Source organism: Vombatus ursinus, unplaced genomic scaffold (assembly GCF_900497805.2).
Source record: "Vombatus ursinus unplaced genomic scaffold, bare-nosed wombat genome assembly UNPS02014798.1, whole genome shotgun sequence".
NCBI classification, from domain to species: domain Eukaryota; kingdom Metazoa; phylum Chordata; class Mammalia; order Diprotodontia; family Vombatidae; genus Vombatus; species Vombatus ursinus.
In genome coordinates, this window is record NW_020954576.1 from 56647795 (window position 1) to 56663796 (window position 16002).

Below are 16002 nucleotides of genomic sequence, written 5' to 3' on the forward strand. Positions count from 1 at the left end.
AATTTAAAACTCAAAAGTTTATGGAAGTGATTGTTGATAATTCAAAATAAATAAATTAAAAAAATAACATGCAAAAAAAGAGAAAAGAATTGGTGTTGGTTAGGAGTTAGCTTGGCTTCAACAAGAATGCTCCATATTAGCTTAACCTACTGTACACAAGGTATTATGTTTTGCTGAATTTCAGTAAGTCCTTTGATAGATTCTTTCATGCTATCCTTTTGAGATAGGGACTATGTGATAGTACAACTATGGGGATTCAACACCAGCTGAACACTAGACCCAAAGATTATTCATTAAGGAGCATTACTTTGGAGAGAGCTGACTAGTGGAATGCCCCTGGAATCTATCCTTGGTCCTGGGCTGTTTGACAGTTTTATCTGTGACTTAGATGCAGTCATAGATGACATGCTTATCCAATCTTCAGACGACACTAAGTTAGGAAGGAGAGCAAGTGCGTTGGATGACAGAATCACGATCCAAAAAGATCTGAACGAGTTAAGAAATTGGACCAAATCTACTCAGATGAAGTTTAATAAAAATAAATATGAAGTCCTTCACTTAGGTTCAAGGAACTATCTGTACAAATACAGAAGTGGGGAAATATAGATAGATAATTGCTTCTGTGAAAAAGATCTGGAGACTTTAGAAGATTGAAAACTCATTCTAATGCAATATTTAGGCTACATCAATAGTTGTGTCTAGAGATTCTAGAAGGAGAGAAATGATGGTCCTTCTGTACTTTGTCCTGATCAGATCACATCCAGAGTATTGTGTTCAATTCTGGGAGTCATATTATAGGAAGGACATTGACAAACTGGAAAGTGTCCAGATAAGGGCACCCAGGATGGTGAAAAGCTAGAGGTGGGATATGAACTCAAGTCTTTCTGTCTTCAGGGACAGTCTATCCCTCCAGTGTGCCACCTAGCTCATGCCATGTGGTGATTGACTGAAGACTTCATTTGACACTGAATGGACACTTGTTGGGACATTGTAGAAGGAATCCCTAGCACAGATATGGAATGAACTACAAAACCTCTGAGTTTTCTTCTGGCTCTGGGATTTTTAGAAATATTCAAATCCTGTCTCTGGTGCTTATTAGCTTCATGACTTAAATGCAGGTTCCTTAACCTCATTGAGCCTCAGTTTCTTCACTTATAAAATGAGAATTATTATACCTGTAGCAGCTACCTTACAGGGTTTTATGAGGCTAAACTGAGATCATGTAGGCAAAGTGCTTTGCAAAATTTAAAGTGCTTTACAAATGTAAGCAATGATTACTAATAAAATGTTTGTTAATATCAGGAGAAAACTAGTTCTAGAATGGAAATATCCACCATATCTAACTATCTGTCTTTTAAGTATCACAAATCTGAAAAACTAAATAGTTTGACTAGATGATGTTTGAGTGTAATTTTTTCCCCTGGAGGTAGGAATGCTGTTAGGCGCTAGGAATTAGGGTGTCATGGGTGGTGGATTTACATGCTAAGATGTGGTGAGGTGCATTTGTGTAGTGGCTGAGTCAGGGTATTCTGCTGAGTCAGCAGAAACATGCTTGTTGGACAGAGACAAGGAAAAAGGGAAGAGTTACTAAGACATGAGAGTTGCTCAGGAAATTGTTGACCATTGTTCTTTTTTATTTTCTTGTTTGGAGAGTCTTTATGAAGAGGGGCCAAAAATGGAGTGAATTGCCTCAGAAGGTTGTAAGTCCTCCATTATTGGGGGTCTATATTACTAGGCAGCTTGATGGCACAGTGGATGGATAGGCTGGACCTGAAAACAGGAAGATTTGAGTTCAGATCCCACCTCAGACACTTACAAGTTGTGTGACCTTGGGCAATGGGGATAATAAATAACATTTACTTCCCAGAGTTGTTGTGAGGATCAAATAAGATAATATTTGTAAAGCATGTTGCAAACCTTAAAATGCTATATAAATGCTATTAAGTGTAGCATGTATATATTAAATGTATATTATTAAATATATAATAAATATAAAAGCTATTATATCAGCATAAGGCAGAAAGTCAATTTGAGAGAATGTTGTGGGAGGAATATCTGCTCAGATAGGATTGAACTAGATAACCCTGGATATGTCTCCTGACTCTGAGATTGTGTGTGTGTGTGTGCGTGTGTGTACCTCTCCAGGTTCCTGGAAAATGAGATATGTCAGTTGGACATTTACCAGAGCCCCTGTGGAAATGCTTTTTTTTTTTAAATGTCTCATCTAAAAAATACGTAGAAATTATTTAATCCTACTCATGCCCCAGAACAGTCTTTCTGTGAGTTAATGGAGCTTCTTTCTACATTCCAGATAATTCCTGGTTTGTTCACGTGGTCAGCCTTCCTTGGGGCAAGGGCTGTCATTCTGCAATGGGGTAATTCTTTGGGGAAAAATGAGTTTTCCCCATTTCAGTGACTAATAGAGAGGGATTATCATTTACTATTTCTCTTTCTATTTCTTGGATGAGTGAGGCCTGAAAGACTAAATCAGAGGTCAATGGTGATTCATTCCTGGGGGTACTAAGGGAAAGCTTGGTCTATTTTTCCCCCCTGGGTAGAGGAAGAGGAATTAGCTACAGGGTCCTGTTCCCCTCCACAGAGGTTCTGCAAACATGAAAATCAAAGTGAAATGAAATAATTAACAATCTATTGAATAGCCCCAATCTCTTTGTTACTTGTCTCTTACCCTGGTCTCTAAGTAGCAAACATACTTCTACTAACATTTGCTAAGCAGAGGTCTGATTCAGAATGCAGATTATTTACTCAGAATCCTGAGTGAGTTTGGGACTTAAGTTTTGGAAAAAATGGCAATACTCTTAGACATTGGATTAGTCAATTCAATTCTTGTTCGGTTAAGTTCAACTCAATTGAATTCAGTTAAAGTAACCATAGCCACTTATTAAGCATTTGCTATCAACACAGTCCAGTTCTTGGACTTCAAATGTGCTCTTTGAGATCTCTCCCCTGCCCTTATTAGCATAAATAATATGATGGCCCGCCTAGTGGGGAGGGAAGCAGATAGTTATTTCCAGCAGAGGTTGGGTGATCACTTATCAAGAATATCATAGAGGGGAGTCATGTTTTGGGCATGGGGTTGGACCAAGTGACTTCTGAGTTCTTTTCCAACCTCAGGAGTCTATGAAATAATGTTGGTTTCCTAAGACTTTACCAGGAAGCAATGGTCCTGTCTTTCAACAGCTTCTGGTGGGGTAATCTTACACAAGAATATCACAAGCCCTGTTTTGAAGTAAACTCTAGAATACAATCCTACTCTGACCCCTTAGGATTGCTAAATTTTTTTGAAAGGAAAAACAGAAGTCTCCCATCTTGGATTTTGACATTTTAGTTACTGAAGCAAAAAATAACGTTGACAAAGGCAAGAGTTTCTTAAGTGGACCCTTTTCAATTCTTACTCTTTAATTACTGCCCTGTGCTTCCCTTTAAGTATCACCCATCCAGCTTTGAGAAACCCTGTGGATATTGTGCCAGATAGGATGTCAGAAGGCATCAATGGGAATGGACCAAGCTCTTTTCATCTTTGGATTTCCCCAGGCTGAAGATCATTGCCTTGTTGCATAAAACTAGCCCAAAAGAGACCCATACATTTTGGTTTCCTTTGCTTAATTGAAATTTTCTTTCCTCCCCCTTGAAATCCCCTTCCCTTTCCTCCTTTCTGCTGGTATAGATTGTACCTATCCTTCAAGGCCTGGCTCACACAATCTCCTCCATAGAGCCCCTTGTCACCACTTCACCTCAAAGCACCTTCCCTTCTCAACTCCCATAGAACTTATTGCCTGGTACTACTCATGGGACATTTATCACAATCTTGTGTCATGAACTATCTTTTTAATGTGTTAGTCTTCTATCACTAACTAGTTTGTCAGCTTCATAAAGATGTCTCACATTCACCTCTATGTTTCTCTCAGTGTCTAGAATGGTGCTCAGCAATTTCTGGTCAAATGAATGAACTTTAAAAAATAGCAGCTAGCATTTACATAGATAATGCTTTAAGGTTTGCAAAATGCTTAAACATTATCTTATTTGATCCTTTCTATATAACTACATAGTTAACCCTGGGAGTAGGTGCCCCCTTTTACAGATAAAGAAACTGAGGCAAATAGGATTAAGTGACTTGCCCAGAGTCATACAGCTTATAAGTGCCTGAAGTTGGATTTGAACTCAGATCTTCCTGATTCCAGGTCCAGTGCTCTATCCACTGTACCACCTAGCAGGTGCCGTCTCTTGCTTACCTTATAAACCTTAAAGCACTCTCAAATCTCTCGGGTTCTAGTTTTTACTCATCTCCTGTGGCATCTCTCCATGCTCTCCTCCCTCAACCTCCCCTTCCCCTAACCCCATCCACACCTCTGCCAACTTCATCTAGCAGACCAGACTATATAGTATATAGGAAAATATTGGGGGGGCAGTGAAGGAGGAGAAACAGCTAAATTGCAAAGTTAAAAAAAAAACTCTGAGAAAACCAGTTTTGGTCCATTTGATTCCATAGAAATTTAGAGGAGGAGACTTTAGAGGTGTTTTAGGCCTAGAGGAAGTGAGGGACTGGTCTAAAGCCATACTAGTAGGTGACAAGGCTGGCATCAGAATCTAGGTCTCTTAATTTACATATCTTTTTCTAAAAACATTTTTATTAGTAACAGCCATCACACTCATTTCAATGTGCAAAGAAGATTAAAAGGATTTTATATGAAAACATGAACTTCTGTTATATACTGTGAGCATTTTTTTTAAAGTGTAGATTAAGTTTATTAAAGTAGTAATGAAATTGCTCTCTTTTCCCCTGTTCTTCCCGTCATGCCATGCTAACTCCAGAAGGGAAAATAAAGTTAATGGCTCTACCTGAGGTGGGAGAGAAGAAATACACTCTGAATCCAGTCAGTCAGATCTATAAATGAAAGGGAACAGAGGAAAGGAAGGGCCTGAAGACAGCTATTTAGGGCTTTGAACCTGTCCTAGCACTGCCTTTGACAGTGGTGCTTTAAACTGGACCCTGAACAAGAGGAAACTGTCTGTGTGCCCATTGTGTTCCACAGACTGGAGGGAGAGGGTGGGGCAAAGAGGCACCACTAGAGAAAATTGAGAAAGGAAAGGAAGGTGGGGGATCAGGGACCCAGTCTTTGATTGGAGAAACCTTCCCAAATTTTGTTCTCGGGGGGTAACAGTGAGAGGGAACTAATGAGATCCCATTCAGGGGAAGACAGTGGGAAAATGCTCCCTTTCTCTAGTTTGCAATAATGCAAGAAGTGAATAAGGAGGGTGGAGAAAAAGGAGAAGGACTAGAAATGGAAATGGCAAGGGAACTCATAAAATTAGGTGCTGCCTGACTGCTGAGTTCCAGCCCAGTTGGGCCTCTTTCTGTGGTCAGTGCTTTAGAATCTGAGAGCTGGAAGGAATCTCATGAATCATCTGGTTCAAGCCATACCTGTGCAGGAATATCTTCCATAAACATCGTCAACAAGTGGCCATCTTGCCTTCTCCCAAATAATCTCTGGAGCTGGGAAACTCACTGTCTCCAGAGACAGCCCTTTCTATTCTTGGATAGCTCTAACTATCAAGAAGCCTTTCCTATATCAAGCTTCAGTCTGCCTTTCTGTATCTCCCATCACTTCTGCCCTGTGATACTAAGCAGAATAAGTCATGTGGCATGGTTTCCACTACTCTCACCATCCTGCTCATCTTCTTTTGGATTACATCCAGAACAGCAATAGCATTTAAAAAATAAGGCACCCAGAACTAAATGGAAATATTCCACATGTATTCTGCCTAGTGCAGAGTACAGGATCCAAAAAGATCTCAACAAATTAGAATGTTAGGCCAAATCTAATTAGATGAAATTTAATAGGAGTACATGAAATGCCTTGTGCTTGAGTTAGAAAAAAAATCAACTTTACAAGTACAAGATGGAGTGGCATGGTTGGATAGGAGTTTGTCTGAAAAACAATGAGTCTTTTGTAAATTGTAAACTCAATATCCGTAAAAAATGCTATATGGCAGCCAAAAAGCTAATGCAATATGAATTAAGAGAAGTAGAGTGTCTTGGAGAAGGGAGGTGATAATCTTGATATACTCTGCTCTGGTCAGAACACATCTGGAGCATGGTCTTTGGTCTAGGTATGATAAGCTGGAGAGTGTCCAGAGGAAGGAAACCAGGACAGTAAAGGCCCTCAAGATCACACCAGATAAGGGCAAGTTGAAGGAAAGGGGAATGTTTACCCTGGAACAGTGAGAACTTAAGGAAGACATGATTTTTATCTTCAAGTACATGGTAGAAGAGGAACTGTACTTGTTCTACTTGGCCCAAGAGGGCAAACAAAAGAGCAATGGACAGAGAGACAGATTCGGTTTAATGTTGGGGAAAAAATACAAAAAATACCTAACAATTAAAGTTATTCAAAGGTGAAATGAACTGCTTTGGGAAGTAAATGGGCTTCTTTTCACTGGAGGTTTTTGAACAAAGGCTGGATGACCACTTGTCAGGTATGTTGCAGAGGGGTTTCTTGCTCAGGTCTAGGTTAGACTAGATGACCCCTGAGATTTCTTCTAACTCTGAGATTCTGTGCTTCTGTGACCATCACTTGCTTCTTTGTGGATATAATGTCTCTCTAAATGCAGCTTCTCTCTGCACCAGCTCTGGTTTCATCTTTTTTTTTTTTTGCCACACCCAATAAAACAATAAAAACAAGACATTGGTTTGTCTTCTGATGAAATCTATCAACTGACCCATCTTTCCACCTTGAGCCTGCCCTTGATAACCCAGAACTTTATAATGCTCTCTGTTTGCCAAGGGACTCCTGTTTTGATTCTCTACAAGTTGCTTGCCTTCCTCAGTTAGTACCTCTGGGGAAGCCCATAGTCTTGGGCTGTTGTTGTCCTCATGTTCACTCTTCTCCCTCTTTGTTCTCTTCACTTCTTCTATCTCCTTAGGACTGGGATCTCTGTGTCCTCCATGGTGACAAGTAGTCAACCTGATTAATTTAAGAGATGAAGTGTGGTTTGGTGAAAAGAGTACTGGATCAGAATTCAGAAGACCTGCCCTCTGGTAGTGCTGCCACTTATTAGCTATGAGGTCGGGAAAAGAAGTTGCCCTTTCTTTTTTAGGCCTCAGTTTCCTCATCTGTAAAATGAAGGTATTGGGATAGATGATCTCTAAGGATCTCCTTCCACCCGTTTCCCCACATTAGAAGTGAGGGCAGCTATCTGTTCTCACAGGCAATTGCCTTTTTAATTATGTCCTTCTGGACAGTTCCTTCTGGAGATCTTGTCCCTTCTGTGTTCTAACACATAAGACTTATGGATACACACACACACACACACACACACACACACACATAATATGGAAGGGATTTTAGAGGTCCTCAAATTCAACCCTCTCATTTTACAGATGTGGAAACTGAGGCCCAGGGAATTTGAATGACTTGCCCAAGGTCATACAGGAAGGAAGTTTGGGGAGTAAGATTTGAACCTGGGCTCTCTGAGCCTGGAATTAGTATTCTTTTCGCTGTATCATGTTGTCTCCTTGCCTGTGGAGGAGTGAACTTGTATATGCTTCCTCATAGATGATTAGATCTAGAAAAGACCTTAGAAATAAAATAGTCCAGACTTCCTCATTTTATAGGCATGGACACTGATGCCTTGAGAGGATAAGTGATTTGTCCTAGGTCACATGGCAAGATAATGGTAGAATAAGAACTAGAACCCATTCTCCTGAGTCCTAGCTCAGTGCTCTTGCCTTGACACCACACAGTCTCAGTCAGTCAACTTCTCCTAGGAGTGGAGGATAGTTCCCGATGGCCCAAGAGAAAGGTCAGTTCTGGCATAAGCTCTCAGTCCTATGTCTACAGACCATAGGCAAGATCAGCCCATATTGGTGGTTTAAGGGCAGAAGTATGAGGGAATGAGCTCCTTTAGTTCTCTCTGCAAATGTATTTTTTTAGGGGTGCCCAATTTTGCACAGTGAAAAGAGTTCTGGACTCAGGTTCAAGGAACCTGAGTTTAAATCATTGGCTCTGCAATTTGCTGTCTGAGTAATCTTGGGCAAATATCTTCACCTTTCTGAGCTTCAGTTTCCTCATCTGTAAAATGAACAAACTGGACTAGATAACTTTCAAGGTCTTTTTCAGCTCTAAATATATGATTTAAGATCCTATGATCTGGCCACAGCCTACCTTTCTAGTTTTATCTCCCTCTACTTTCCTACAGGCCACCTCTGCTCCAACCACTTTAATTTCTAAATATTCTATTTTTGCTATTCTTCATTTGCTAACTATTCTTCGGACTTTCCCCAATCTGTTCCTTGCTCATACTATTTACTCCTGACAATGTAGAATGCCCTCTCCCTAGTAACCTACTGTCAGAATCCTGCCCATCCTTGAAGGCTCAGCTTACAGGCCCTCTCCTCTGTGAAGCTCTCCCTGGTCTCCCCAGGCCAGATGATTTTTCCCTCCCCAGAACTCCCATAGCTCTCATGGCTTGTATGGTTACCTAGTCTCCCTAATTAGATTGTAAACTCCCTGGGGGTAGGTACTAATTCTGATACCTTTTTCTATCTTTGTCTTCCCAATAGCACCTAGCTCAATAAATGGATCAACTGATGGATAGATTTAGAGGGCAAGTCACTGTTTCAGGGAGACGGTGAGGCATAAGTAGTGTGAGGTTTGCCTAATGGACGGAGCCTTGGGGATGTTGGGGTGGGGAAGAGGAAAGATGAATAACCAGAAGAAACAATGGCTCAAAGAAAAACTTTATTGTCCCCAATCATATTGCTGAGGTCATCAGGACCCCAGCACTACCTTCCCTATTATTTTTTGCCCTTCTTTTTTTGGCTCTATGGAGTCGAAACACTTCGTTGTTGGGGGAGGGCTATGTGCAGGGGAGGGAAAGATGAGTGTGAAGGAGAGGGAGATTTTGCCTCTCATCAGTGTTATTGCCCACATTTCCCCTTTACAGGCCCCTCAAGGCCAGGCCCGTGGCTGTGGCCCTGGCCGGGAGGTGCATTCTCATGCATCTTTTCATGGGTTTCCATGACCACACGTGCTATCATCACAGCGAACTCCTTGAAGTCAACATCAGCATCTTGGTTTGTGTCCAGTTCTTCAAAGAGATGTGAGACATTCTTCAGATCCTTGGAGTTCTGGGACAGAGGGAAGAAAGAGATAACGTTGGTTACTAGAAAACATGTGGTAAGGAGCAAGGTAAATTCATAGCCTGGGACTCCTGGCAATGATCCTGATTTTGTCAGAGGGCATTGGGAAAACCCCATACTGATTGTCCTCACTAGTGAGGATGCACCCTTAAGAATCCAGGGCTATGACAACATTATATCACTCGTGGGCAGTATAGATGTGCTCCCCCCTTCCCCATCTTCTATAAATAATAGTAACAGTAATGATAATACCAGCATTAGAGATAAGGCTTATGACTAAATAAGTCCTTGAAATTGTGTAGCAACTTCAGCCATGTAAAGGGGCTTCTTAGCTAGTGGTACAGCAGATTTGGGGTCTACACTTGCTTCCAAGGAAGCATGATAATACTAAATAATGATAGCTACCATTTATATAGCAGTTTAAGCACTTGTGTTATCTCACTTGATCGTCACAACAGTCCTGTGACATAGGTGCTATTACTAGTCTCATTTTACAGAAGAGGAAACTGAGGCTAAGAAAGGTTGAGTAACATGCCCAGGTTAAGGAGAAGTGACTGAGGCAGGATTTGAACTCAGATCCTTCCCAATGCCATATGTGGTACTCTATCTGGTACATTAGTGGTGTCACATTCACGTAGAAGTGGATCTCTGATGTATTAACTTAGAAAACCACAAATTAACATTATCTATGTTGTATTCTATTTTTACTTATTTTGTTAAACTTTTCCCAATTGCATTTTAATCTGTTTTCAGGCACTCCATACAGCAGGCAACCCAGCTGTCAGTCTGGGTTCAAATCCTGTCTCAGACCCATGCTAAGTATATAACCATGGGCAGGTCATCTAATCTCTTAGAGCCTTGGTTTCCTCATTTGTAAAATGGGGATAATAATGGTAACAGCACCTACCTCCCAGGGTGGTTGTAGGGCTCAGATGAGATAATAAACGTAAAGCTCACTCCAAACTTTAAAATGCTATATATTATTATTGTTGTTGCTGTCTAGTGAAAAAAATGAACCTAAGGTCCTCACCCAAACCTTGGGCCACAGTCTCATCTTCCTAACTAGGACCAATTCACTTTGCCCTGGCACAACAGCCACTCTTTTTTATTTTTTACCCTCCTTCTTTAGGCTCTATGGAGTCAAAACACTTCCTTGTTGGGAGTGGGGATATGGGCAGGGGAGGGAAAGATGAATGTGAAGGAGAGGGAAACAGAAATGGGGTTTTCCCTGTTATAGAGGCATAGAAGGAAGGTCTGGAAAATACTGGTGTAGAGTGGCAGCTGTGGGTAGTAGAAAGATCTCTGGATTTGGAGTCAGAGGAGTTGGCTTTGCGTCTAAGCTCTATTACCAGAAGACTGTGAAATCTTCAGTAATTTTTATTCTTTAGCCTCAGTTGCCTCATCTGTAAAGTGGGGGTGTGAGGTATGAAAGGTTGAGATGGACGATCTCTAAGGTCTCTTCTGGCTCTAAATCTATGATCTTAAGATGCTTGGGATAACTTAAAAAAATGGGTCCAGAGAAGTTGGTCTCCTGTATCCCTGGATCTTCCCATCGTGGACTCAGTGAGCAATAGCCTTCACGAGTCATAAAGACCCTCAGGAGGCAATCCTTTAGGAACTCAGGCCCTGTTGTTGTCCAGGCCCAAACCAAGGTCTCCCCTGAAGCCCCTGGGACTTCCAAACCGTGCCATTTTCCTTACTCCGCTTCTCCCTACCTCAACACTTTTGCCCCCAGATCTCACCTTGATGAAATGTGGCATCTCCTTGTTCAACAGCGTCTTCATTTCCCTCCTGTTCAGGGCATCTTTGTTTCCAGAAATGTTAGAATATTTGTGGAAGGTATCAACGAAGATTTTCAGGGAATTTTTCAACGAACAGGCTTCCATTGTGTTAGTTGACCTTGGTCAGTCTGCATGGAAAAGGAAAAGAGTGAGTTGGGATGCTGGAATCTGTCTCCCTGTGCACTGGTCAAGGAGGGTTGAAGAGGTAGGGTGGGTTACTACATAAAGGGAGGCCCATGAGCTTCTGCCCTTGCAGCCTAACTTGAGGGGGGATGGGATGGGATGGATTAGGAAGAGACACACACGCAGGACTCCAGTCTTAAGGTCACTCACGCTGGCTAACAAAGGATTCAGGGGAATGTTGTCCGAATTAAATAGGAAAAGATGGAATGAGAGTTTGTCAGGGAGGGATCTCTGAAAGAGGTGCCTTTTAAGAAGAGTTTGGAGAAAGTTAAGGGGATGCCAAGTAGCAAAAGAAGGAGGGGGAGTCCCCCTGGGCTTGGGGTGGGAGATGGGAAGTGGCCTGTGCACAAGCTGAGGACTGTGGGGTGGTGGAAACCCTGGCCTCCCTGACCCAGGAAAATCAATGCGCTCCTTGCCTTACCACAGAGCAGACTGGAGGAGAGCTGGCTGCTTCACAGAGAGGCATGGAGTGAGTGGGGCAGGCCTGGCATTTATAGGAGTGCCCTGCTTAGGCTCCGGACGGTTGCCAGTGGTAGATGATGCGTCTTTTTCTTCAGTGATTGCTTCACAGGTGTGTGGTTTGCTAATTTTGAGCAGGGTTGTCACAGTCCGGAAGGGTGTGGGGGGCAGGGCAGAAGTTGGAGGAAGGGGAAGGGGAACTGTTTACGTTTCTCCTGTGTCTTTTTGTGAAATTCCCAGTTCTCCTTCCCCCCCCTTTTACCCTCCCCCCTCTCCAAGCTGGTTTGGGAGGAAATAAATTAGCCTCTGCCTTCTCAGCAGCCGCGGGGATTGCAGGCTTTCACCACCACAACTGGCCTCAAAGGGCATTTATCTTGTAATTAAGTGTATTAGAGTTATCTGTATATGTTCCTTATTCATTTAGGGACTAAATTCCGTAAGGACAGAGATCGTGTCTTTCTTAAACTTTGCGTTTTCTCTAATTCCTAGTATAATGTTCTACACACAGTAATTTGAATTCATTAATTCGATAAGAAAAAAATATTGACTGTCTCCTATGTGCTAGACCTGGTGTTTAGGGGTTAGGGGAAGGGTGAGGACCCTGTGGCCTTCTAGGTCCTCAAAGGCCCCACTTGAGGACCTAAAGGACCACAGGTGGCCTTGAGGCCCCAAGTTCCCCACCCCTGTCAGCTAGGGTATATGTGATAACTAAGAAACTTTTTCTTGAGAAGCCCGTCTTATAGATAGATATCCCCAAGACTTAACATATAAGCCAGAGTATAAGGGAATAAGAAAAAGAGTGATATACCTTGAGATCTAGAAATTTCAGTGGTTACCTAGTATGATTTTCTCATTTTACAGATGAGGAAAGAAAGTCCCAGAGAGATTAAGGGATTTAGCCAAGATCTGTAGCTAGCATACATGAGGGCCAGGACTCAGACTCACCACAGAATCAGAGATTTAGAGATGGTGATGAAGTTGGGGATTGAGCTTCAACCCCCTCCTCTTATAAATGAGGAGGCTGAATCTCAGAGCGACTTGTACGAGGTCACATAGGGAGTAACTGGCTGAGACTGAATTTGAATTCAAGTCTTTTGACTTCACATCTCACTTTCTTTACACGTCATCAGGTTTTCTAAAAAACACCAAGACCAATGATTTCTCCATTACACTACACTGAGAATTACAATGTGCTATAGGAATTCAGAGAAAGGAGAGATTTCTTTTGGCTGGGAGAAGGGGTTTTGTGAGGAATATTCAGGGGAAGACTTAATGGAGGAACTGGTATTAAAAGATAGGTAGAATTCATGCAGAAAGATGAGATGCGGAGTGTAATGTGTAAAATTAATAATCAATGCCTCGAGGGCTTTGCTCTGTATTGCTTTGCTAAACTTTTATCAACTACAATCATTTTAATCAGATAAGAGGTAACTGTGATTTATGGTAAGAATATAGTCCCGGGTGAAAGTCTGTGTGTAACAGAAACTAAGATATAGTCCCAGAGAAGTACCTGTGCTGTTAATTTTAGGAATATAATTATAATCATCTTTATATTAAAATATAGTGCGTAAAAGGTGGACCTAGCCTATAATGTAAAAAGGCTTGCTTTTTGTAACACCATAAAAATAAACCTACTGTACTTACTGTAACATCATATGTAATGAGCTGTGTATTGACACATCATGGACTACTTGAGCCAAAAGCCTGCTTGAGTAAAAGGGTGCTGACCATTTACACCATAGCCAGCCTACTTGCACCAAACGTGAATCAAGAGAACTATAAATAACTGTGAATTCTGTTATTCGGGGTTTCAAACCCTGAATACTGGGCGGATTGTAGACCCCACCTTTGTTTCTCTTTAAAAAGGTTGGTTTCTCTGCCCAGAAAGGCTTCCCAGTTTCTTTATCTCAGGGGGGCATTTTGGGCTAGGGGATTTATGTGAGCAAAGACTCCCATTTGAAAAAGGGCTAAGCCAGTGCGGTGAAGAGAGCCGGCAGATTGTTCTGGCTGGAGAGGATGGTAGGGTTCGTACTGTACAATGCTTTGAATGCCAAGCTAGATGTATATGGAACTGGCCTTGTTTGCTGTTTATTTTCTTTCCCCAGTAGCATCTTGGATGAAGGCACAGACAACATGCTTTTCATACTTGCAGATGACAAGAACTTGGGAGGGATAGTTAGCATAGTGCATATTTAGAATCTCAGAAGATCTCTGCAAGCTAGAAACATAGGTTGACTCTTAGAAGATATAATTTCATAGGAATAAATGTGAAGTTCTACAACTGGGTTCAAAAAGTCAAGTTCACAAAGATGGGATTGGGGAGACCTGATTAGAAAGTAGCCTATGTAAACAAGAGCTTGGGATTTTAGTGTACTATGGACTCAAAATGAGCCAACAATATGGCAGGGCAGCCCAAAAGTCTATGAAGATTGTATTAATAGAGGCATAGTGCCTAGAAAGGAAGTGATAAGGCAAAATCAAAAGAGGAGTGGTTCTCTTTCATGTATTGGTTAGACTGGGTGGTCCTCTGAGATCACTTCCAACTCTGAAATTGTGTGATTCTGTGGGAATGGAGACCATGCCCTATGAGGTCGGATGGAAGCAGCTAGGGATGTTTAGCCTGGAGGACAGAAGACTTGGTGGTGGGTTGAGGAGGGCATGAGAGTTGGCATTGAACATCTGAAGGGTTGTCAAGTGGAAGAAAATGAGATATTTGTTCTGTAAATCTTAGAAAGACAGATTCACCCTGATGTTTAGAAGAGTTTTAAAATAATTGGAACTGTCCCAAAGTGGAATGGACTGCCCAGGGAAATAATGGATCCCTTCCATGGAGGTCTTTTTTTGGTTAAATAACCAATTGTTATGTGTGTTATAAGGGGGTTCTCTTTCAAGTTTGGTTTGGACTAGATTAGGGGCTCTTCACCTGGGGGGGAAATCCATAAATTTGTTTTAAAAATACTTTGGTAATTCTATTTCAGCACAATTGGGTTCCTTTGTAATCCTATGTATTTTATTTTATTCATTTAAAAACATTATTTTGAGGGGCAGCTAGGTGGTGCAGTGGATAGAGCACCATCCCTGAAGTCAGGAGGACCTGAGTTCAAATACGATCTTTGACCAAACACTTGACACTTACTAGCTGTGTGACCCTGGGCCTTAAAAAAAAAAAATGCTAATTGTCTGACTGAATCACAGTTCAGAAATCACAGAATTTCAGAGCTGGATAGTAGCCATCTAGTTCAATGTATGCATGAAAGGAATGTCCATGAATATATCAGTAAGTGAGCTGTGATAGTTAGCTGAGATTCATGGAGAAGGGCGGCGAACAGTAAAAACTGGGAAAGGAGGAAGGGGCCAGAAGAGAAGGCTTTGAATGTCTGGCTAGGAGTGCTTGAAATTGACCCTGAAGACTGTAGAGGACCACTGGGAGTTTCTGGTCAGTGGACGAGATGGGGTTGAGGTTAATTTTATAGGAGGTATGCACTGAATTATTCTATCAACCTGTGTAGGCAGAGAGGCCGGTTAGGAGACAATTGCATTTGCAATGAGGTGGTGAAAAGGAGTTACTAGGCACGAGAATGGAAATGAGGGGCCAGATGCAAGAGGTGTTGTGAAGGTATGCACAGTTTTGTAAATACTTCCTCTTTCTACACTGGCTTAGCACTCCTATTCGCTACCATCCCATCATTTCATGTGAGTCTGTATGAGTGTACCTGCCTTTGCCAGGAACCTGCAGAGAGAAAGCCTGCCTCGCAGGCTGCACAAGTTTCTGTGCGGTGCCCTGAGGGATATTTGCCGTTTCTTGGTATTGGATTTTTATTCATGGTATTGGGGTGGACCTGGGGAATCCCCCCCTTCCAAACTTCCCTATTTCTGTTGAGGGCAATAACATCTCTCTAATCCCTGAGGTTCAAAATCTTGACATTATCCTTGACCCTCCCGTCTCTTACCACCCATATCCATTGGTTGTCAAGTTTTGTGGCTTCTGCCTCCTCAACGTTTCTTTCATCTTTTATCTACTCTCATGGCTGCCATCCCATTGGAGGCCCTCATCACTTCTCACCTGAACTATCAGGTCTCCTTCCTAATTGGACACTCACCTTTCAATCTATCTCTTTTCCAATCCACATTCCACACGGTTGCCAAAATAAAATTTCTAAAGTACCAGTCTGATTGTATCATTAGCTTTAGTGGGTCCCTATCACCTCAGGATAAAATTCAAACTCTTCATATTGGTATATAAAGTCCTTCCCAACCTAACTCCAGATGATTCTTCTACGTTTATTTCACATTATTCCCTTTACATAATGGCCTGCTTACCATTCCTCAGACTTGGCATTCCATTTCTCACCTCTGGGATTTTTGTACAGTGTTGTGGGCCAGGATGCTAGTAGAACTGGGGAAGCTTGAGTTAATATC

The 16002-nt window shown here is 41.8% G+C and overlaps 1 protein-coding gene and 1 pseudogene across 1 annotated transcript; both read right to left on the reverse strand.

Annotated features, from left to right (window-relative positions):
* Positions 1-8938: 8938 nt before the first annotated feature.
* LOC114049447 (protein S100-A12-like) lies at positions 8939-11046 on the reverse strand. The gene is made up of 2 exons (XM_027870704.1): positions 10903-11046; positions 8939-9148 (listed from the first exon to the last, which is right to left on the reverse strand). The coding sequence occupies exons 1-2, from the start codon at positions 11044-11046 to the stop codon at positions 8939-8941; spliced, it is 354 nt and encodes a 117-aa protein (XP_027726505.1).
* A 495-nt stretch (positions 11047-11541) lies between these two features.
* LOC114049448 overlaps positions 11542-16002 on the reverse strand; it is an 18607-nt pseudogene continuing 14146 nt past the window's right edge.

Bases quoted from the DNA above. Each gene is read 5' to 3' on its own strand.
- LOC114049447 (XM_027870704.1), bottom strand. From the start codon at position 11,046: ATGGAAGCCTGTTCGTTGAAAAATTCCCTGAAAATCTTCGTTGATACC. The intron at 9,149-10,902 runs GTGAGATCTGGG...CCTCTGTCCCAG, and splicing joins AGATGCCACATTTCATCAAG to AACTCCAAGGATCTGAAGAA.